The 22,097-nt window shown below is 50.5% G+C and overlaps 1 protein-coding gene and 1 long non-coding RNA gene across 6 annotated transcripts in view; one reads left to right on the forward strand and one right to left on the reverse strand.

The window, feature by feature from the left end:
* Window positions 1-10,621: 10,621 nt before the first annotated feature.
* The window catches only part of CARD11 (caspase recruitment domain family member 11), a 110,902-nt gene continuing 99,426 nt past the window's right edge, over window positions 10,622-22,097 (forward strand). For all 3 annotated transcript variants that reach the window (XM_004776364.3, XM_013047778.2, XM_013047779.2), the window contains exon 1: window positions 10,622-10,869. Coding sequence is in view for 2 of the 3 variants with exons in the window: in XM_013047778.2 (XP_012903232.1) it covers window positions 10,857-10,869 (13 nt within the window). In the remaining variant the exon portion in view is untranslated. The remainder of the gene's footprint in view (window positions 10,870-22,097) is intronic.
* On the reverse strand, window positions 10,859-19,123 carry LOC106004090. 3 transcript variants are annotated; one of them, XR_001176942.2, is made up of 3 exons: window positions 18,064-19,123; window positions 17,131-17,400; window positions 10,859-13,553 (listed from the first exon to the last, which is right to left on the reverse strand). It is a non-coding gene; the product is annotated as an uncharacterized LOC106004090 (long non-coding RNA). The 3 variants fall into 3 exon arrangements; XR_006605281.1 differs by lacking the exon at window positions 10,859-13,553 and adding an exon at window positions 15,052-15,176; XR_001176941.2 differs by lacking the exon at window positions 10,859-13,553 and adding an exon at window positions 15,584-16,069.

The following is a 22,097-nucleotide window of genomic DNA, read 5'->3' on the forward strand; positions in this document are numbered from 1 at the left end:
TAGTAAAACAATCTCTGTTTGCACGTGACACGATCCTGTATATGGAAAATCCCAAGGAATTCACTAAAGCACTATTAATACTAATAAATAATTGCAGCAAGTTGGAGAGATACAAGATCAATGTACAGAGATCGATGGTATTTCTATCCACTTGAAATAATATGAAAGCTATATTAAGAAAACCATGTACAATATTAAGGAAAAAATTAAGAAAACTCTTCGCTTACAATAGCATCAAAAGCAATAAAATATTTAAGAATAAATTTAACAGGGACGCCTGGACAGCTCAGTTAGTGAAGCGGCCAACGCTTGACTTCAGCTCAGGTCGTGATCTCAGGGTCCTGGGATCGAGCCCCAAATTGGGCTCCACAGTTGGTGTGGGGTATGTTTGGAAAAATATCAGTGAAAGAAAGATCTAAATAAGTGGGAAGCCATCCGCCTCAAACTGATCTATAGATCTCACACAATTCTATCAAAAACTCCTCTGGCTGTTGTGCAAAAATCGACAAGCTGACTCTAAAATGCATATGGAAATGTAAGGGGCTGAGAATAGCCAAGACAATCTCGAAAATGAAGAACAAAGCTGAAGTACTCACACCACCTGATTTCAAAGCTTACTACAAAGCTACAGTAATCAAGATAAGGTGGTACTAGCTTAAGGATGGACATATACATAATGGAATAAAATTGGGACTTCAAGGATAAATCGTCACTTACAGACAATTGAGTCTCAATAAAGGGGTCAAGACAAGTCAGTGAGGAAAGGACTGTGTTTTCAGTGAGGTTGCTGGGACAAATAGAAGTTCACCTGCATAAAAATAAATTTAGATCCCCTACCTCACTCCATACACAAATATTACATCAAAGTGGATCACAGATCTAAATGCAAGGGCTGAAATTATGACCGTCTTAGAAGAAAACACGGGAGTAAATTGGGTTAGTCACTTATTTCTTCATATTTCATCAACACACAAAGTGGCAAGTGGACCACATCCAAATTAAAATTATTCCTGCAAACAATACCATCAGGAAAGTGAAAAGAACCCCCAGGATGAGGGAGAGTATTTAAAAAGTCCACAAATCTGATAAGGGATTTGAATCCACAATATATAAAGAACACTTAAACTCAATAAAAGGTCAACCCCATGTTTTCAATGGCTGAAGAATTTAAACAGACGCATCTCTAAAGAAAATATGCAAAATGGCCAATAAACACCTGAAAGCCATTATAAATTAAATCAAAGTAAAAATTATCCTTAGTCATTAGGGAAACGCACAATGAGATAAGACCCACAATAAGATGCCTCTTCACACCCATTGGAATGGTTGTAATAGAAGAGACAGACAAGTGTGGCAAGAAAAGGAAAAATCAGAATGCACATACACTGTTGGCCAGGATGTAAATGGTGCAGCTGCTTTGGGAAACACTTTGGCATTTCCTCGGCGTGTTCTAGTTCAATGTGACCCTGAAATCCTACTCTTGGGCACCTACTCAAGGGAGAGGAAGTGGATGTCAACACAAAAATTTGTACGTAAATGTTCATAGCCTTACTTGTAGTTGCCCGAAAGTGGAAACCACCATCAGCTGATAAAGAGACCAACAAAATGGGGTGCATTTCGAGAAGTGAGTGTTACTTGGCGGCACAAAGAATAAAATACTGATTCCTGCCATGTCATGAAGGAACCTTGGTAACCTTTTGCTAAATGAAAAAAGCCAGATACAAAAGTCCACCTAGTACATGATTCCTTTTGTAGAAAATGTTCAGAATAGGCAAATCTATAGAAATAGATTAGTGGTTCAGCGGGGGGAGGGGGTGGTGAGAATGACTGCCAGTGGGTACAGGGGTTTGGGGTGACTAAGAAAGTTGTCAAATTAGGCTACGGTATGACCACACAACTCTTTAGAGACCAATACCAAAAGCCATGGAATAGTACCCTTTAAATAGGTGAACTTTATGGTTCACAAACTATATCTCAATAAAGCTATTTAAAATGTAGAAGTTCCTAAGGGTTCAGAATTGTTAGAAGCTCATTTGAGACTGGTTCCTATCTCCAACCCCCCGGGCGCTGCACACTCCCCTCTTGAGACAGCAGATTTCTAATGAATAACAACAGTACAGTGATTATAAAGAACCAAACAACTTGAATTACTTCATTTCTGCCATTCTGCAGCCGCTCCGTGTTGTCATTTATGGTTAAAATTTAAAACAGGGAAATGGGACGAGTCACGAGCCGTAATATTCATTTCATTATCTACACATTTTCATTCACGTGTGAAATATTTTCCTGAAATTGAATAATACCTTTAAAATTGAAATTCATTCTTTCTATAACAGGTCACAGCTTTAAAACCAGACACCGAGCAAATAATGATTGTTACCGATCGTGATATAATTGTAGCTGAAACTAGTTTTGTAGTCTAGAGGATAGTGTTTACAGATAATCTCCTCTGATCATCACATACGCCGGTACTGCTGCTGGGGTGGGAGGGACGTGTCCTGAAGGGCTGGAATATCACACTCTAAATGAACCAGCTAGACCCTCAGTAATCTAGGCAGGCCCGATCAATCTCCATAGTTACTAGTAGGATATTGATACATTTCATGCATTGGTCAAGTCTATTACCACTGGGTGGACCAGTAGCGTGTTACAGTTTAAACTTGGCATCCCCTAAAATGAAAGTGCTGGAGAAGAGTAGCGTAAATGTGGAATACATAACAGGCACGTGTGTGTGCGTGTGTGTGTGTGTGTATGCACGTGTACATGCACAAGGGTACATTTAGTTGTTTGGTGGTTCTTGTTTCGCTTGGTTTGATTTTGCGGTGTGTGTGATCCCTCTTGGCAACACCCACGTGGGTGTCTCAAACAATATGCCCAGTGAAACCTTTCTATCTTGACGGGGTCTCGTGTCATACTCTGGTGTGTTTATCTCTCAGCTCAGCGTTTTGAACCACACTCCCTTCCTTGCTCCCTGGAAAGTTCCCTTCTCTCTGACTTGTTTCCCGTGCCAATCCTGGATGTGAAGTCACCAAGTTTCTCTGTGTTCTGACACCCTGAACTCACCCATTTCAAGGCAAACGTTTCCAACGGACACAAGTCTTTGATTAAGAAAATGAAAGGTCAGACACCCAAATCTTCCGCTCTGCTCACGGTTGAGTTCAAGGTAGGTAACAATGCACTTAGTTTTCAAGAACGTAAAATACTCGCAGGCTTAAGCTTAAAAGGATTAAAGAAGCACCTGCCTGGAAAGGCACCTGATTCTTCCAACTAGTCGCCCCATAACGGTCACACGCGGGCGTCAACATTGACGAAGCGACGGGTGTTTTTCACATCAGTCATATGGAGGGCTGCTTACCTCTTCATCGGCTGGAGCGACCTGGCAAATGCCGTGCTCAGCGGAACCTTGGGGAGATATACTGAAGTGTGTTATGCACACAGATACTGCGAGATGCCTCATAAAAACCCAGACCTGTTATAAAGCAGTTTGAGAACCACTGGTGTGTAGACGACTGTGTTTAAAGTGGGCAATTCTATAAGCCACTGCATTCGTATTTTTAATGAGCCCTGACTTTGGTGCTCAAACACGGTGTGCTAAAAACAGGCATAACTCAGCCATTTGTATTACTTGGGTGTTTCCAGTTGCTTTCTCTGAAAGCAGGAGGGAGGGGAAAAAGCCATTGGCAGGCACGGTGATGGATGAGCAGGGCTACATATTTTCCATTTTTAAACAGGGGGGACCAAAAGCAAATACCGGGCCCCTCTTACAGTCCGCGCAGAGGGGAACGGACTCCACTTGATGAAGCACCTTTCAAGCCTCAGGTAACCCAGAGCGTTTTAGAGCCTAATCAGTTACATGCTGGTAATTCAGTCCCCGAAGACAAACAAAGCATCCATTACCCGGGCGCTGCGATAGCTCACACGCGTTTCTGGTCATTACCACAATTACTCATTATTTATGCGGGGCCACAAGCCCACACGCCACCCTGTAGAAAGGATGTGATGTGCCAATTACCCTAATGTTGGTTAACTGAAAAAGAAAATGGTCAAGTTTCTGAGAGTGTTATCTGTCCCCCCCAGAAAGGAGAAAAAATGGACAAAACCCGGCGGTCTGTGGTGACGGGGCTGAGTCTTCTTTTTCCCGACACTTGCCTACTGCACGACGTGGCACTTCGTGGACCATCACGCGACCACCCTTCTGGTCTTACAGAGCCCTATGTTCGCTGCAGATCTGGTGCAAGCACAAGCCCACTGTCATTTTGCCGCCTCCCCCTCCCCTGCTTTATTTTTATTTTTTTTTTGCAGTCATGCTTCCCCATCAATACTGTGGCAAAGCGAATTTCAAGGTATCTTTTCCCCCATGAGATACACAGACAGCTATCACCATATTTCACAGCTCCAACAATTGGAAACTGTTGCATGTATATTACCCGCCTCTAGAAGGGAACATTTTCCTCCTGGATTTAACCCATGCTTTCAGCAGGAATTAAAACAACAACAACAAAAACAAGTCAAGGGTCATTGAAGGGGTTCAGCATACAGGAAAGTAAATGGACCTCTCAGTGGGTTGTTCTTCCATCGGTGTGGGGCAGTGTGGACCCACGGATCTGATTCGTCTCTGTGCAGGGAGATGGCACAGGAGCAGTCTGAAATGAAGAGGAATGAGCTCAGAGGAGCAGAGAGCAAGCACAGCATAAAAGTACAAAGTACGTAAAACGTAATTAAGGGCCTGGAAGGTGGTTTGCTCTCGATGCTGTTCTGGGGGGTGTTAATATATACAACGGCAGTGAGGTGTGGCATCTGGGAGAAAAGCAATATATTAATTCTCAGATCAATAGTTTGTGAAATGCCTTTTTGCTGTCCCAAGCGTGCGACTGTTTCAGCGATAAGGCGTGATTTTCTTGGAGTTGAAGACAGCCACTGCTGGATGAGATTGCTCTCTGGGGGTGGGGGAGAGGTGGAGGGAAGCGGGGGGGAGGCCAGCTAGGGAGGGGCCGTTTAAGAGCGAGGCCCTCACCATCCCCTGGGTTCCTGCTCTCTTTCCATTTTGTGCTCGGTGCAATACAGAAATGTCTCAGAACACCGCATTGTGACCGGGTCCGAGGCTCTAGGTAACGCCAGCCTCCTGTTTTCCCTCCTGATCTCCCCGAAGCTCTTAACCTGCTGTAGATGGCTAAAATTGTTCAGAAGGGGAGAGGATTGAAGGTGGGAGTGTTGGTGGACAGATTGAGACCTACTGGGGGAGGATGCTGGGAAAGGGGGGGGTAGCAGACAGAGCAGACAATTAGGGGAATGGGAAGAATTTAGCGAACCGCATCCACAGTATAGCAATGGCAGGGGAGCCTGTTGTTTTTGGCCTGTTCCTAGGATGTCAGTTTGGGGTGACCCCATCAAGGGAAACTCTGTGGTGCACACCCTCCCCAGTGAGCCCCCAGCCTCCAGGGGAGCACCCTCTGGGGGCATCTGTGGCTCCAGCTGGAGCATCCCCCCCTCCCCTCCCATTCAGCATTTACCCCCTGCTCTCTGAAAGCACCCCTTCCTGGAATCACCCCCAGGAATCCTACCTCTGCTCAGATGGGGAAGGAGCACAGGCAGCTGTGCACACCAAGGCGAGATGCCCCTTCCCTTTCTTAGTCGCCCCAGCTTTAGGAAGACGGGGTCCCCTGAAGTTCTCTCAACACCTGGACGGAGGGGACAGACCAGAGTCTCGGGCATTTTAAGGCAGAGAGAGCTAAAACTGGGATTGGGTCCGCTAACCTGGAGGCGAGGGAGGTGGGCCAGGAGGAAGACAAGATGGCTTCCAACTAAGAGAGCGGTTCTCTCTCAACACAACGGTGGGTCACATCAGTGATCCCATGACCCACATGCACCCATCACACCAACTTGAGTGCAGGGGTCGTGACTCCCCAACCAGTCACCCAGTGACTCCCTGGGTTTTTCTCTTCAGGGGCTCCCCTCCCCAGCTCCTTGCGGATATATTTTATGATGAAAGTATTGCGTGAATATGGAAATGTGCATTTTCTGGGGGAGAAGGACAACCGGGGAAAAGCAAGACCTTCCCATTTGGCCCTGTTCACTCTTTTCCTAGCTCGATGCCTTAGGGACGATCGTTTTGGACCAAATCAGACTTTCAGCTCAATGTGCCATAAGACCTCGACCCATCCAGAAACCGCACGATTTTTCATGTTTTGGTAGCTGGGGTCTGTACCGAGAGGTCAGACACACACTGACTTTTTTCCGAGGTTGGCCGCTCGGTGACTTGCCTTACTGTTCTCACGGACTTGCTTCACTCACTCGCAGAGCACGTGGCTTCCTGTCTCGGGAACTGCCTTTCATTTTGCTGTGGCTCATTCTCGAGTCTTTTTTTTTTTTTTTTTTTCCCTGAGAAGTGCTTGCGAAGTAAATTTCCAAAATCCCTGCATGTCTAAGAATGTGTTTATTTTGTTCGCACATTTGATTGATTATTTGGTTGAATACAGAACTCCACGTTTAAAGTAAATCTCCCCGAGAACGCTGAAGCATTACTTCATTATCTCGTTGCTAGAAGATAATCCAGTGCTGCTGATGAGAACCCAGAGTCCCACCTGATCCTTGGCATGGCCATGCATACTCCCCCCCCCCCCGCTTTCTAGAAGATTTAAGAATCTTCTCATTATCGGCCTTTTTCTTTTCTTCCCTGAAATGTCATGAGACCGAATCCAGGTGCTGATATTTTTTCACCTTCCATGGGGGCTCTCGCCGGACCCCCTCACTGTGGAGATCTCCCCTCCTCGACTCTGACACACACACTTGATGCCGTTTTGTGATTAGCTCCTTTCTCCGTTCTCTCTTTCCCTGCCGGGAACACTCCTTCCCCGGGCCTCAGTCTTTTTAAGTTGGTCACGTAATGTCTCAACTCATCTCTCAACGCTTTTCATTTCTTTTTTAGTTTGGTTTCATTTTAATTTTATTTTTTAAAAGATCTTATTTATTCATTTGAGAGAGATCTTATTTATTCATTGAAAATTCATTTAAATTTATTCATTTAAAAGATCTTATTTATTCATTTAAAAGATCTTATTTATTCATTTGCGAGAGGACACGCAGGGGTGCGGCAGAGACAGAGGGAGAAGCAGACTCTCCACGGAATAGGGACACCCACCCCCATGCGGGACTCGATCCCTGGATCCTGGGATCATGACCTGAGCTGAAGGCAGACGCTTAACGACTGAGCCACACGAGGGCCCAACACTCTTCATCTCTCTGTGGGTTTCATTGGGTTTATTCTCCAGCCTAGGAGATCCCACTGGTGGGCATCTCCCCGCCCCACTATTGTACCTTATTTCCCTCATCTTGTATTTTGACAGTCGCTCTTCGTACTTACATAAACTGTCCCTCTGTTCAGGCAGCCCGTTCCATAGCAATCTGTTCTTATTTTGCGGGTGTGATTTCTGCTGGAATCTCTTGGAGGATACTCATTAGAGGTTTTTTTGGATCATTATGCTTCCTTCCCTACCCTGTGTTACCCTCCCCACCCATGGGAGATGCTTGTCCTATTTGCTCAGAAAGTCCCCTCTTTCAAGCTGCCGCTTTATGCCCACATTTCCAAAGACCGGGGGTTGACAAATGTTTTCCGACCTCCTTATGAGAGGCTGGCAGGGCTCTGTGGGGCAGACGTGGCGTGCCACACTGACTTTTCTCTAGGGCAGCGCTGTACAAAATCTGGCTCATGAACCTCAGTCCTTCTGTGCAACAGAAATCGAAACCAAGCGCTTAGAAGCTCTTTTATACCATTTCGAACTTGCCGCAATAACTGAGCATGAAGGGCAAGTTTCTATCTTGAGTGTCTTTTTTATTTACTGTCATTTGCTAGAATTCCTTTTATTATATTTTATAAAAGTACCAGTCCAAAAGAGATTAGAAGCTTTTTTTGAAAAGGTGGAGGGCTGGGGAATGTCTTCTCCTATTAATAGTTCAGGAGACACTGCTTTGGGGGACTCAGGTCAGTGGGGGTCTAGGCAGGCTGTCCCTCTAGTAAATGTCACATGGAGAGGGGCCCTTGGGCCAGTGTCCCCATTCCAAGAGCCCTGGACACTCAGAGCAGGTTTCCTATAAATACTTCTTTGGGGGCTCCTGGGTGGCTGAGTGGGTTAAAGCCTCTGCCTTTGGCTCAAGTCATGATCCCAGGGTCCTGCTCAGTGGGGAGCCTGCTTCCTCCTCTCTCTCTGCCTGCCTTTGCCTACTTGTGATTTCTCTCTGTCAAATAAATAAAATCTTTAAAAAAAAAAAAAGAAATACTTCTTTGGCCTTAAATTTTAAATTTTCTAGTAGCAACGTTAAAAAAGCAGGTGAGATTCATTTTAATATATCTTTTATTTAATTGAACTTATCTAGAATACTGTTATTTCAACATGTGAGCAATATAAAAAATATGAATGAGATATTTTGTATTTTTTTTTATAGACTCTTCCAAATCTGGGTGTCTCTTACACATTTAGCACCTGAACTCAGACGCTAAATTTTTCTTGAAAATACTTGACCTCTTCTTAGATTTTGTAAAATTTACGGTTGAAAAAGTAGATTAAGACACAGTTCTGTCTTCATAAGGGATCAAGTTCCACGGTGTGTGCATTTGTCAAAGCTTACCTCATGACATAGTTAAGATCTATAAATTTTACCTCAAAAAAAAAAAAAAAAAACTTCCATTTAATGATATGCATGTATGTAAATTTTGTCCCAAAACCCACCACTAGTTAATGAGATGCCTGACGCAGTATTGAAAGGTAAAGTCTGCTGATGTTTTCAACTTACTTGGAAATGTGTCATCAGAAATAAGGATTAATGACTAAGGGATACCTCAATGGATATATATGTAATAAATCAAATTAAGCAGAAAGCTCATTGTAGAATCAGGTGGGTGGGGTATATGGGTGTTCGTTCTACAATTTTTCTAATTTGTCTGAATGCTTAAAAATTCTAAGAAGGTATTGGGGAGGAAAAGAGACATGCGTGTCTTCAATAAGCTGTACCTACACGTAATCTCACTGCTAAATTTCAGAATTACAGTGCTGAGTGAAAGAAACCAGACTCCAGAGGGGATCTAGGTGTGGTTCCATTCACACAGTTTTGGGGCTGCGTAGGTCAGATGTCAGGCACAGTTATCTATGCTGTCAAGGGTCGGATGGTTAGCCGTGGTGGGGAGGGTGCCTAAAAGGCGGCACAGCGTTCTATTTCTGATTATGTGTGTGGGCTACAGAGGTGTGTGTTTGCCTTGTGACAACTCACCAAGCTTTTTGCAGAAATTTGCCCTTGGCTGTGTGCATTAGCTCCCTAATGGGCTGCGTTGTTTTAAGGCAGGCTGACCCTTCCCACCGTGCGTAAAGGAAGCCAGACTTCTTGAAAACCACGCTGCCTGATGTGAAGGTCTCAGAGTGCAGGGGAGATCCCGACCCGATCCCTGGCGAGTCCTCTGGGCCTCGCTGCTATTTATTTGGAGGAACTTTCTCTCTGTGCGGGTCTCGGTCACAGTCTCGAACACGCTCCACAGAAAGCAAGCCTGTGTTCCTCAGTCCCCAGTGTGCACACATCCCCACCACCGTGCCCCCCAAGACGGCCTGGATGCCTGGATGTCAGATTCTCCCGCGCTCCGACCACACGCCATGATTGATTTTTCTCTCGCTTAATGTGTTAATATATCAAATGCCTTTCGCTCTGGTAGCTCAAGGGACTTTTCTCAGAGAACTTACAACATGAAATGGGAAGGCATGTCCTCTAGCTATTACAGGGGTAAATGAAAAGAGAAGGGGAAGAAAAATGGCAAACTGAGGCAGAATAGGAGGGGTGGTGGGGGCTGGGGGAGTAGGGGTGCCTCAGCCGGGAGAGAACAGTCTGAGAATATCAGGCTGTGTCCAAGACAGCCAGATTTTTGGGTTCATGATTCAGATAAAGCCTCAGGCAGGATCTTCCCACCCACACAGTGAAGATCAAGGACCACCCCCCACCCCCCCCACCCCCGCCCCAGGATCTATGGCCATAGCTGCCAAGAGTAAATTATTATAAACGTGGACATCTGGAAAGCACAATTTCTCTTATGGGGTCATTCAGCAGAACTTTTGAGAGCACTAGTGGGGGTGGGTGTCCCGGGCCCAGGACAGTGGGTCGGGGGAGGAAGGCAGAAGTAGGGTCTGTGGCCATGAAGTGTCCAGAAGCGGCACATGCCGGGCAAGCCCAGAGCAGTTTCCAGAACAGAGGCTGAGGGTGAGGAGAGGTTGGGGCTTAGGGGGGAAGGGGATGACAAGGCTATAGGATTCCTAGCTTCCGGCTTCCTTGGGGGGAAAGCCTCCCACCAAATCACAGGGAGGAGGCCTGGAAGTTCTTCAGAATGTGCCCAATTCCTGCAAAAGGACAGCTGCCTACACCCGGACCCAGAGCTGGCACCCCCTTGGTCCTCCCCAAGTTCCCTGAGCCAAGGCAGTGGAACTGGGGGGTCTGAACTGCAACCCCAGGACCCACGGGCTCTCCCCTCCACTCTCTTCCCCTCTGCTCCCCAGGGGCCTGGGGCCCAAACCCCGCCCCACCCCCTCTTCCTTATCTCTTTCTAACCTTTTGCATTTTTTAGTCTCATTTCCTGTCGGGTTTTGCATTTCCCTCCCCCTGCCAGCCTATGACACACTTTCTCTCCTTTTTTTCTCTCTTTCACCTCCTCTGGCCTCGGGGACTCCGGCCTGGGCTGCGCGTAGCCCCCTCCCCGCCCTGCAGCCCCTGGGCCGGTGGCACCCTTTAACCTACGGCCGGGCGGTGGCGCAGAGGGCCGAAGGGCTGGGACCCAGGGGGAAGACGGCCGCCTGCGCGGAGGAGGCGGCCAATGCGGCTGGTGGAGCATGAGCGCCCCAGGTAGGCAGGGCGGACGCGGGGGTGGGGGGCATGGGGCGCGACTAGGGGGCGCAGCGTGGGGATGCCTCCGCCGCGGGGGGCACCGTCGGGGTGTGGGGGGGTGTGCTGGGGGAGAGGACACGCGGGGGTGGGACGGCGTGCGGGGGGCCACAATGCATCCGGGCCCAGGAGGGGTGCGGCGGGAAGATGGGGGGTGGGGCACGGGGGCGGTGCTGGCGATGGGGTGCGGTTGCTGTGGGGGTGCACCCGGGGAGAGCACACCCGGGGTGGGAGCGACCTGAGAGGTCTAGGATGACTTGCCCTCCTCGCCCTGCGGAGCTGGACCCCCATCTATCTCTCTCCCCCTCCCTTTCTCTACCTCACTCTCCATGTGGTATCCCCGCCCCCCACGGCTACCCCAAACCTCTCCTTCCAGCCCTGATTAGTCCCACTTTCCACCTCCCTGTGTCTCCTCCCGGTGCTCTCTGGGACGGGTCAGTCTCCCTGTGTCTCCACCTGGCAGAGTCCCCACACCCCTCTCAGAAGAAAGGGGTGAACCTGGACGTGGGTCCGGGGAAGCAGGTCCCCAGAGCGGTCCCTGGCAGTGGCCTGGCAGGGCGCCCCTTGGTGCACCTGCCCCACAGAGAGGAAAAGAACCTTTTCTAACATCTGAAAGGACAGGAAGTTTCCGTACCACAGCGAGGCCTGACTCAAGAGGCTCCCGAGAAGGTGGGGCCCCTGGGTGCGGAGGGGGAAGGACCGCCTCTCCCATGGAGAGGGGACAGGAGGGGCTCCAGTTCCCAGCAAAGCCAGGAGGAGGTCCTGGTGACCGCAGCCTGTAGTTCCCTTCCCTGGATGGAGGACCAGCCCAGCACAGGGTTAGGCAGGAAGGCCCCCCTCCCCCAAGCTCTCCTGCACCCTGGGGCATGGGGAGAGAAGGTGAGTTCTCGTGGCTTCATAGCTCAGAACAAAGTTAGAGGGGCCACAGGGAGACTAGGAGGCTGTAGGGAAACAGCCTTCCCAGCTGCACTTGCCCTGCAGGAACGGAGAGGTTTGTCTAAGCTGGGAGCCTCCCAGCACCACCAGCCCAGGAGTGGGTCAGCGGAGGGCCATTTGCTTACACCTGGACTTGGACCAAACTGACGTCTGTGCCTAGACCGCCCCGAGAGCCTTTGATTTGCAATTCCAAAAATTTGCCCTGACATTTACAACTCTCTCGAACCTACAAGGTTATCAACCTTCTAGAAAGGGAAAACATGTTGGTCAGTCCCTTGACAATTACTGAGTGCCTACCGTGTGTGCAATGTTCCCTGGTAGTCCTGGGGGCCACGGATTCATCCCTTCTGTCCACCCCCGAGGAAGCCATAAAGAAATGCTGGTCCCACCGTGGGCCAGCGGTGCTCTGAGGCCAGAGGGAGCCTGGCACCGAGCCTCGACACACTCCAGCAACAAAGCTTATTTCAGCACTGGCATCAAAAAGGAAGGCGTCTGGCCCCGCCAGTCTGGTCTTGAGTCAGCGCACGAATGATCCTTGATGGGATGTTTTTCTTAATGGTGGTAAAATACACGTAATGTGAATTTTACCTTCTCCACTGCTGTTGCTGTGTCCAGAACTTTCTCATTTTCCCACTCTGAGGCTCTGTCCCCATTCAACACTAACCCCCCCACCCTCCCCCCAGTTCCTGGCATCCATCCTGCTGCTTTCTGTCTCTGTGAGCCTGATTCCTCCAGGGACCTCCCATAAGGCGGTTCCTGCATCTGAATCGCCTTCCTCTCTAAGGCTGAGCTGTATTCCATGGTGCCAACCCTCTTGGCTTTGTTTTATCCATTCATTCTTGGTGAGATCTCTTCAGATGACTTGTGGACCTACCTAACTGTTCATCGAAACGTCACGGCCCTTGTTTGAATCAGGCAGTGGGCACTGTCGAGGGGGGTGCTGCCCTGGGCGTCGAGGGGGACACACCGAAGGGAAGTGAGACCCAGATGTCCTTGCCCTAAGTAGTTCGTGCTGAGCGTACTGAGACTCAAAACAAGATGGAACAGAATTGGGGAGGGAGGACGGTGGGCAGTAAGGCTGCGGCATGGTAGGTGAGCACGCTCAGAGGGCATGACGGGTAGAAGGTTCCAGGCTGAGACAGCACTGGCAGGACAACATCCTGGCCTCTTCTTTCACTTTCCTGCTAGTGTTTCTCCATCCTTTGGAGAGATGACTTGCTTCCCAGGACTGAAGGCTTGTGTGTCTGGTGCGCCGGGGGCAGAGGGGAGGGGTGGTGAAGGGGGAAGGCGGCCCGTCGCGGCACCTCACCGGGAAGACGAGCTCGGTCCTGATGTTCAGATGATGGCGATGAAGAGGAACGTTGGAAGATCCGCGGAGCCGCTCGAGCCCATTTTAAGGCCGCCTTCCACTCCCGGCTCAGCCTTGGAGGCCGGGCGCCCTGGTGATGGGGACAGGGCGTGACGTGTCCTCCGTGCTCTGCCTGTGACCTTGGATGGGCCGTCACATCAGCTTCTGGGAGTCGTTTCTCCCCGGCGAAACCCGGATATTCCTACGGATTATTCTCAGGATTGTCGGTTATATCAAACATCAAATGAGAAAACACGAATTGTGACAAATGACCACCTTTGCGAGTATCGCTAACGGCTTCCTTGTCCCCAAACGCTGTCCTCCAGGCGATTGTTTGGACGTTCTTCAGTATCCCATTGGCCTAGAAAATATTTGCATCAATTTAAATACAGGAACAGAGAGAAAAGGGAAAGACAGCTTTCCAGGATGCCCCTTAAAAATGCTTTTCTCCAGGGCACCTGGGTGTCTCAGTCATTAAGCGTCTGCCTTCGGCTTGGGTCATGATCCCGGGGTCCTGGGATCGAGCTCCGCTTCCGGCTCCCTGCTCGGCGGGAAGCCTGCTTCTCCCTCTCCCTCTGCCCCTGCTTGTGTTCCTTCTCTTGCTGTGTCTCTCTCTGTCAAATAAATAAACAAAATCTTTTTTAAAAATGCTTTTCTTCTAAGATCAGTTTTCCCAGATGCCAGTCCCGACCTGGGCCAGCCCTCGCAGGAGAAACACTCTGGGCATCAACCCCTGACCTCTTGGTGAGCTCCTCCTGCTCTGTGGATCAGTGGTTTTAATGTTCTCAGGAGGGTAACTTTTTTTTGGTCACGATCTGTTCAGGGCTTCGAGATTATGATGGTCGCTGTCATGCTTGTGTTCGGGTGTCCATGGCCCAGTGCCAAGGAGTCATAGGGGTTGTGTTCCCACTTCCCCCAGGTTTGTGTGCTCTCTCTGTGGTCCAGCCCCACGGTCAGGCTCCCCCAGACACATGTACTGTGTCACAGCTCCCCACACAACTGGAGGGGGTCATTCCCCACTGTATGATGGTCTTCACTTGTGGCTGAGCCCAAGGGAGGGGTGCACAGACTCTACACCCCAGAAGAGGGCTCCCTCCTCCCTGTTGGTTTCTCTTTTGAGGGTACAGACTTCCTTCCTGCCCCACTCCCACTCAGGAATGAGCAGTCCTTGGACATACATGCGGTAGTGACAAGGCGGGGCCTGCCACACTTCTGTCCCAAATCCCACCCCTCACCCCCGATCCTGATGGTGCCGCAGGCAACACTCATTAGCCTTGGCTTTCTCCGGTCACCGCCACCCACCCCTGGTGCTGGCCCTGTCCACAAGGAGGCAAGATCCTTGAGTGGGAATATCTGTGGTCTTGGACTGAAGCAGAAGGGGCATGCACCCTGACTCTGCAGAGCGCTAGCTGGTGTCCTCAGCACACTCAGGAAAGTCAGCATAGCTCCAAGCCTTAGCTGCCCTTGTGTAAAATGCGTATAAAAATACCAACCCGGGCGCCTGGGTGGCTCAGTGGATTAAGCCACTGCCTTCGGCTCAGGTCATGATCTCAGGGTCCTGGGATCGAGTCCCGCGTCGGGCTCTCTGCTCAGCAGGGAGCCTGCCTCCCTCTCTCTCTCTGCCTGCCTCTCTGTCTACTGTGATCTCTCTCTGTCAAATGAATAAATAAAATCTTTAAAAAAAAAAAAATACCAACCCTTAGGGGCACCTGGGTGGTTCAGTGGGTTAAAGCCTCTGCCTTCAGCTTGGGTCATGATCCCAGGGTCCTGAGATCAAGCCCCACATCCGGCTCTCTGCTCAGCGGGGAGCCTGCTTCCCCCTCTCTCTCTGCCTGCTGCTCTGCCTACTTGTGATCTCTGTCAAATAAATAAATAAAAATCTTAAAAAAAAAAATACCAACCCTAAATTAACGTAGACCTCAGTGCCTCCAAATGAAGGTGTCTGGGGACTTCTCCTTTTAAAGTTGTACTTCTGACTTGGTTCCTTGGGGTGGAGGTGGGGAGAAGAGTGAGGAATTAAACACGAAACCGTATGTACCACAGTGCTCTCTTCGAATTCACACACACACACATCAACAAGATGTAGGAATTGGCACACTTTCTCTGTGATGGTCCAGAGAGTAAATGTTTTAGGCTTTTTGAGCCCGACGATCGCTATGGAAACTGCTCAGCTGTGGTCTTGCAGCGTGAGAGCGGCATGCACAAGCAACTATGGCCAGATCAAGCCAAGGGCACAAAATGGGGCACGCAGGATTCACCCCTGACCATAGTTTGTCAAATCCAGAAGGGGAGAACCTGGTCCACGAGGAGAATTCTTTTTTTTTTTTTTTTTTTGAAGATTTTATTTATTTATTTGAGAGAGAGCTAGAGCACGAGCGGCAGGGAGCCACAGAGGGAGAGGGAGAAGCAGGTTCCGTGCTGAGCGGGGAAACCCACATGGGACTCCATCCCAGGAAGGCTGACATCACAACCTTAGCCAAATTCAGATGCCTAACCGACTGAGCCACCCAGGCGCCCCAAGAGGAAAAGTCTTAAAGGACCTGAGCAAACAGTATGAACACGCCAGTCAACGCGTTTCCTTCCTAATGAAATGCACGCGAAGTCAAACGGCAGGGGCGTACCACTTTCCACGTCGTGGCTTTGACAATATTCACCAACAGGATAAGTGCTTAAACCCTCTGGCCCAGGAATCCCGCTTCTAAGAATTTAGCTCACAGATGGAGTGTTTCTGCGCGCCGATGTCCACTGTAGCATCATCACAAGAAAAAGTTCGAAGCCACACCAGTGTGCCCCAGGAGTGAGGTCCATCCAGTACTGTGGAATTCTATGAGGCCATTAATGGGCCAGGCAGGACTCGAGGGGACATCTGAGGAGTTTCTGGAAAAAACTAACACGTATAAGAAACTGCTCTGGTCTGGACCTTGGGGAGAGCGGCTTGGTATTTATTTTATGTTTCATAGGATTTATTTTGTGTCTTTGTCCCTCTTTATGTTTCTTTTTTTACCAAGAGCATCTGTTATCTTGATGATCAAGAAAACAACAACGCAGGGGTGCTTGGGTGGCTTGGTTGGCATCTGCCTTCGGCTCGAGTCCCGATCTGAGGGTTCTGGGATCGAGCCCCATGTCGGGCTCCCTGCACAGTAGGGAGTCTGCTTCTCCCTCTCCCTTTGCCCCTCCCCCTGGCTCAGGCATGTGCACACGTGCTCTTTCTCAAATTAAATTTTAAAAAAAAGGAAACAATAAAAAGTAAGGTTAGGAAGCATGTCTAGAGTCATTCCCATCCACTGTTGCTGCTGTCCTAGCTGCCCTGGGTCCCACCTTCCCGCTCCCCCCCACCCCGAGAACCTGACTTCTGATCTCAGTGGCATCACAGTAAGAGAAATCCCAGGACCTCAGCACTCCCGTTGAAAGACATGACATGCATCTGACCTGCACAGCCACTGAGTGTGTCCATCCACCTGTGTAGCCAAGCACCCAGGTGGAGACACAAGTCCCTTCCAGCCCCTGGGGTCAGGGAGCCTTCCAGGTCCCTGGGGTTGGTGAGTCCTGCTGCTCACCTCCCCCCCCCGACCTGCTTTGCCTGCCCTTGGATGTCACATAAATGGAACCACAGGGCACGTTCCCTTCTGCCTCCTGCCTGAGACCCGCTGGTTGACGCCGTGTGCTGCCGCACTGGGGTTGTAGGGCCCGCGCCGTGTGAACGTACCGCGCTTTCTTTACCATCTCCCATTGGGAAACATCTGCGTGTTTGCACTTAGGGGCTCTTATGATAAAGGCGCAGTGGACATTCTTGCGGAAGTCTGAGTAGCAATGACCCGTTCTTTTTTTTTTTTTTTTAAATCTAAAGGCACACAGAAGCCCCACGCCAGCATTACTGAACGTCAGTTAATTATTATTTTAGTGGATGAACATTGGAATGAAATATAACCGTGACTTACCGACATTAGTACTTCCTTCCTGGCCTCTGAGTAAGGATTATGGGATTCACTGAAGGTTTCTAAGAAGAAATGGCCTTTTCTTTTCTTTTTTCTTTTCTTTTCTTTTTTTAAGGGATTCAAGTATAGTTGGTTCAGGGCGACATGTTCAGCTGAGTAGTAGAGATACCTCACTCAGCCATCCCAGGCTCCAGGCCCCGATTCTCAGGTGCTTTTCAAAGCCCCGCATGTAAACCTCCATCACTCCTGGGGCCCCGTAACCCGGGGTCATCCCTGTTTGTGGACGAAGAGACGGGTTCAGAGAGATCCTCTGTTCGGGGGGATGTTCTCCCAGGGTCTCTTGGGCAGTTTCTGTCTCATGGCTTCTATATTCGGGGAGGTTTTAGGTCTCAGAGGAAAGTGACTCCAAGTAGGGGACCCCCCCCCCGACTACAGCAGAGCACAGGGCGTCCACAGGGAACGGACCCATCTTTCTCCCTCAGTGTCATATAGAACTTTGACACTGTATTGTGCCTTTCTTAACTAACTTTAAAATATACTTTTTAAGCCCAACCTTCTCTGTCTTGTGGCAGAATCAAACGAACAGGCCCTCCTGCCCTGAGCCGGCGGCCACCCTCCCTCCTGGGTCTGGGCTCGCTGCCGCTCCCCACCCCCTTCCCCCTGCATGGGTCCCGGGGCCAGTCACATCTGTCCAGAGGATCCCTGCCCCCCAGCACCCTTGCTCTCCTAAGTCGTCCACATCTCCCCTCTCCCTAAGGATCATGGCCATCTGCCTACAGATAGGCTGTGGCTCTACCAGACTTTAAAGAAAAGAGTAGCCCACCACCCCCCCGGCTTTCCTGGCCCCTCGCGGCTCCCGGCAAGCCTGGCTCTGGCCGGCTTCGCACCAGTCCCCCGCCGCCGCCACTAGAGCAGAATCCCACAGTGGGGACTTACTGTCTCAGTCCGGGAGGCTGGACGTCCCCGAGGAACGTGAGGCCAGGGCTGGGGTCTCCGAAGGTCCATATCTAGGGCAGGTGGACGGCCACCTTTCCCGCTCGGTGCATTTGCTGCTAAGACTATGTGTGTGTCCCGTTTCCTCCTCTGATGGAGGATCGCCGACTACAGGTCCCTGGGGCTTCAGTTTATGAACACGGAGGATGCAATTTAGGCCATCAGCTTTCGAGCAGGTCTCTCTGGAAAGGTTGTCTACACTCTCTGTCCCCCGCTCCTCCGCTGCCCTCCGTCTGGGCCCCAGCACTCAGTTCTAATAGCTCTCATCAAGGTCACTGATGGCCCCCAGGCAGCTTCATCCAGGGGTCCGTTCTTAGTGCTCCCATGACCTAATCCCGGCCTCACGTGACCGTCCTCTCCGTCCTCTTCAGGACACGGCGTGGGTCCCGCCGCACTGACCACTCCTTCCTACTTCTCTTTTCTGGTTCCTCCGTAACCCCCGACCTCAGGGTCAGAGTGTCTGGGGCCTCTTCTCCCCGTGCTCATCTTCCCCAGGTGCCCCCAATCTCACGACGTCCAGGTCTCTGTCTGCTGCTCAGGCCCCCTCCTGAGCTCTAGAAGCCAACAGCCAGCAGTCTCAACTTGACCTGGACACAGAGCAGATCCAGAATTTCACGACCCTGCCGGGTGCCCAGGCTTAACCACCTCCAAGAGGCTCCTGATTCCTCTCTCAGAAACAGCACTGCGTGCCCTGCTTAACGGAAATCCACCTGCTCTGGTGAGGTCGTGGAGAACGCCCTTCTTACGCCTTGTTGGTGCATCTCTTTGGGGCCTCGCTCCCCCAGCGGGTGGAGAATGGCGTGGGGTGTTGGAGACACCGCCCAGCTCAGCAAGGCCGAGGGAGTGGGGGGGTGGGGACTTGGAGTCTGGACCGCAAACCCATTGCGCAATCTTGGCCAAGTCCCTTCTGCCTTCTGGGCTCAGTCTCCTCCGACGCAACACAGTTACACAGGACTTGGGACGGCGCACGAGGTCCTTCTCGAGGGCCAGTCCTTGCAGCTAGTGAGGGCTTGCGTGAGAAGGACCGAGCGCGGTGGAGGAGTTCTGTGCTCGATTGCCCACGTCTGCTGTGGGTGTAAGACTGAAAACTGAAGCTGGGTGCCCCCAATGAGTCATCTGCGCACTTGCTTGTCAGAACCGGGAATGCTCAGAGCCTTCAAAATCTGTGATCGCTGCGTGACCTTGAGCAAATCACCTCACTGTCCCAAGATTTTTGCTTCTTCACGAGCAAGAGGGAGATAAACAACCTCTGCCTCCCGACCACCCAAAAATTGCTTTGGGGAGCAGATGAGATAGCCGGTGAAAAATCGCTTTGGAAATTACAAAATGTTATATATAAGTGTGAGGTTTTATGGTTATTAATTGACCTCTCTAGTCCGTAACTCTTGGTAGCCATGGCTTCCTCGGCACCATCTCCTTGGGCTTTGCTTTCCTTTTCTCCTGCTCTGGCAAGACCACACCATTTGGATTTCCCTAATGATGACGAGGAAGGGGGGCGGACCATAATACTGGGCGTGGGGCATGATCTTCTAAGCTTGGAAGATCGCGATATCTTTAATGCCAGGGCAGGTGGCTTTCTCTGGGGCCCTACAGGTGGTCAGGGGTGAGCCGTTGTGTCTCCAACCATGGTCTGCCCCCCCCACTTTGTGATGCTTCCGCCCAGCAGGTGGGGAACAAAAATCTTCCCGAAGTAAATTTTTGTCTCCCTTCAGGGTTCATCTTTAGGACCCAAATTCTGGAGTTAAGTTAATTCTCCCTTTGGGCAGTCGGGAGAGGTTGGTCCTGTGGCCGAGCCCAGCTCCGGCTTATTTCCAGAGTGGACCTCCATGGAGGAGTCCTTAACCATCCATTCTGTCACCTGATAAAAACTTCCCTGTCCCCAAATCCACACGTCTCCCTGCTTTCACCTTGAACGTTGTTAATGCCCTGTGTTTTCTGTGAAAATCCCAAACAAGAGTCCCCATTTGTAGCCTCCTGTATGCATGAACTTTTCCCTCAGACCCAGGGGAGCCATCTGTTCTTACATTATTTGGTTTAAGCGAAGCTTTGGGGCATTTCTTCTTGCCAGTGGTGTATTCTGAGTTGGATTCATTGGTCGGGCTCTTATTTATTAGCGAGTGCGTTTTATTGTAATTCATTTCCTTCTGGCTTCATTCTCCGGCCTTTGTCATGAACAATGTTTGGTGTGGTGTGAAATGAGAAGCAGTCACAACTTTTCGAAGACATAAAGGGTCTTTTTTTTCTGGGTTGATTTCTTTCTTTCTTTCTTTCTTTTTTTTTTTTTTTTTTTTTTGGTTAGTGGCAGAAAAATAAAGGACTTGTGTTTCCTGTAGGCCTGGAAACAGTGAATCAGATTTTTGTTTTGTTTCAAACCTGAAAATCTCAGGCAGGCGTTGAAAGTCTCTGGACAGAGCTGAACGTCGTGTTTAAGGGCTCGGGGTGGTGCCCCTTCCCGACGGGCCGTTCCACAGGACAGGGGGTGGCTACCCACAGAGACTGATTTGAGCAGGACCAGAAGGGTAGCCTGAGTCAAACCACGGCTGGGGCGGAGTGGGTCCTGATACTTCCTCCCTCACCTTTCCTGTCCCGAGGGACATTTTTGTGATTCAGCACCTGGTTATTATTCACAGAAGAAAGAGTATACGTGGAAGGTGTGGGCTCTGCCTCCCACCAGACACAAGACCTTGAATGGATCCCCGAACATCTCTGCACTTCTCCTCTTCTGTAACGTGGGGGTCACAGCAGTATTAGGCAAGATGCCCTCCCCTGAGTGCCCAGCACCTGCAGCGGGCTCATCACTTGGGGAGACACACAGGAAGGGACACGTGCACACTCATGGTGCAGGCGTATGCTGCTTGTTAGCACGGGAACCTAGAGCAAGCTCCAAAAGTGCTCATGCCCAATCTAGAATATATCGAGAACAATTTACTCCTCTACCCAACCCCCACCCCCGCCGTACCTGAACCCCCCATTACTGCTGTTATCCATTTACCCATCCCTCACACATGCCCATTGTCCACCAGCCTCAGGCCCCCTGCTAGATGCTAAGGATAAAAGGAGGGCGAGCTGGCATCCCGGCCCCAACCGGCCTGTAGTGTGGTGAGGAGTCAGGTGAGGGAGCACCCGATCGAGGCTGAACAGAGTCTGGGAGCATAACAAGGCTTTTGCCTGCAGAGAACCAGCCTATGCTAAAGCCATGGAGGGGCAGTGAGCGTCAGGCTCAGACAAAAAGATGGGGAGGGGGGCGCCTGGGTGGCTCAGCGGGTTAAGCTTCTGCCTTCAGCTCAGGTCATGATCCCAGGGTCCTGGGATTGAGCCCTGCATCGGGCTCTCTGCTCAGCAGGGAGCCTGCTTCCTCCTCTCTCTGCCTGCCTCTCTGTCTACTTGTGATCTCTGTCTGTCAAATAAATAAATAAAATCTTAAAAAAAAAAAAAAGAAAAGATGGGGAGGAATCAGGGCAGAGGGAGGAGAGGCCACTGAGAGCCGTGGGCTGCCGTGCCAAGGAGGCAGATGCTGTCCTGTGGGCGAGAGCCGGCCGCTGGGGGGTTCTGAGCAGGAGCCGCGAGCCAGGATGGATGTGCAGGTTCGAAAGATCACGAGTGGCAACAAGGAGAACAGATGGGAGACTCGAGGCGAGAGGCAGGCCCCTCCCTGCGATGGGACACGGGCCAGGATTCGTTTTATTGTGATTTCAGATAAACTTCCCATTGAAGGGTAACTTTCACACGAGAGACGTGTGCAGACCCCAAGCACACGACCCAGGGGAGGTTACGCAAAGCTCACGTGTCCATGTCACCGGCGCCCACATCAGGAAACAGAACTTGGGGCACCTGGGTGGCTCAGTGGGTTAAGCCGCTGCCTTCGGCTCAGGTCATGATCTCAGGGTCCTGGGATCGAGTCCCGCATGGGTCTCTCTGCTCAGCAGGAAGCCTGCTTCCCTCTCTCTCTCTCTCTGCCTGCCTCTCTGCCTACTTGT

Source organism: Mustela putorius, unplaced genomic scaffold (genome assembly GCF_011764305.1).
Source record: "Mustela putorius furo isolate JIRA1106 unplaced genomic scaffold, ASM1176430v1.1 tig00000139_pilon_pilon_pilon, whole genome shotgun sequence".
Taxonomy (NCBI): domain Eukaryota; kingdom Metazoa; phylum Chordata; class Mammalia; order Carnivora; family Mustelidae; genus Mustela; species Mustela putorius.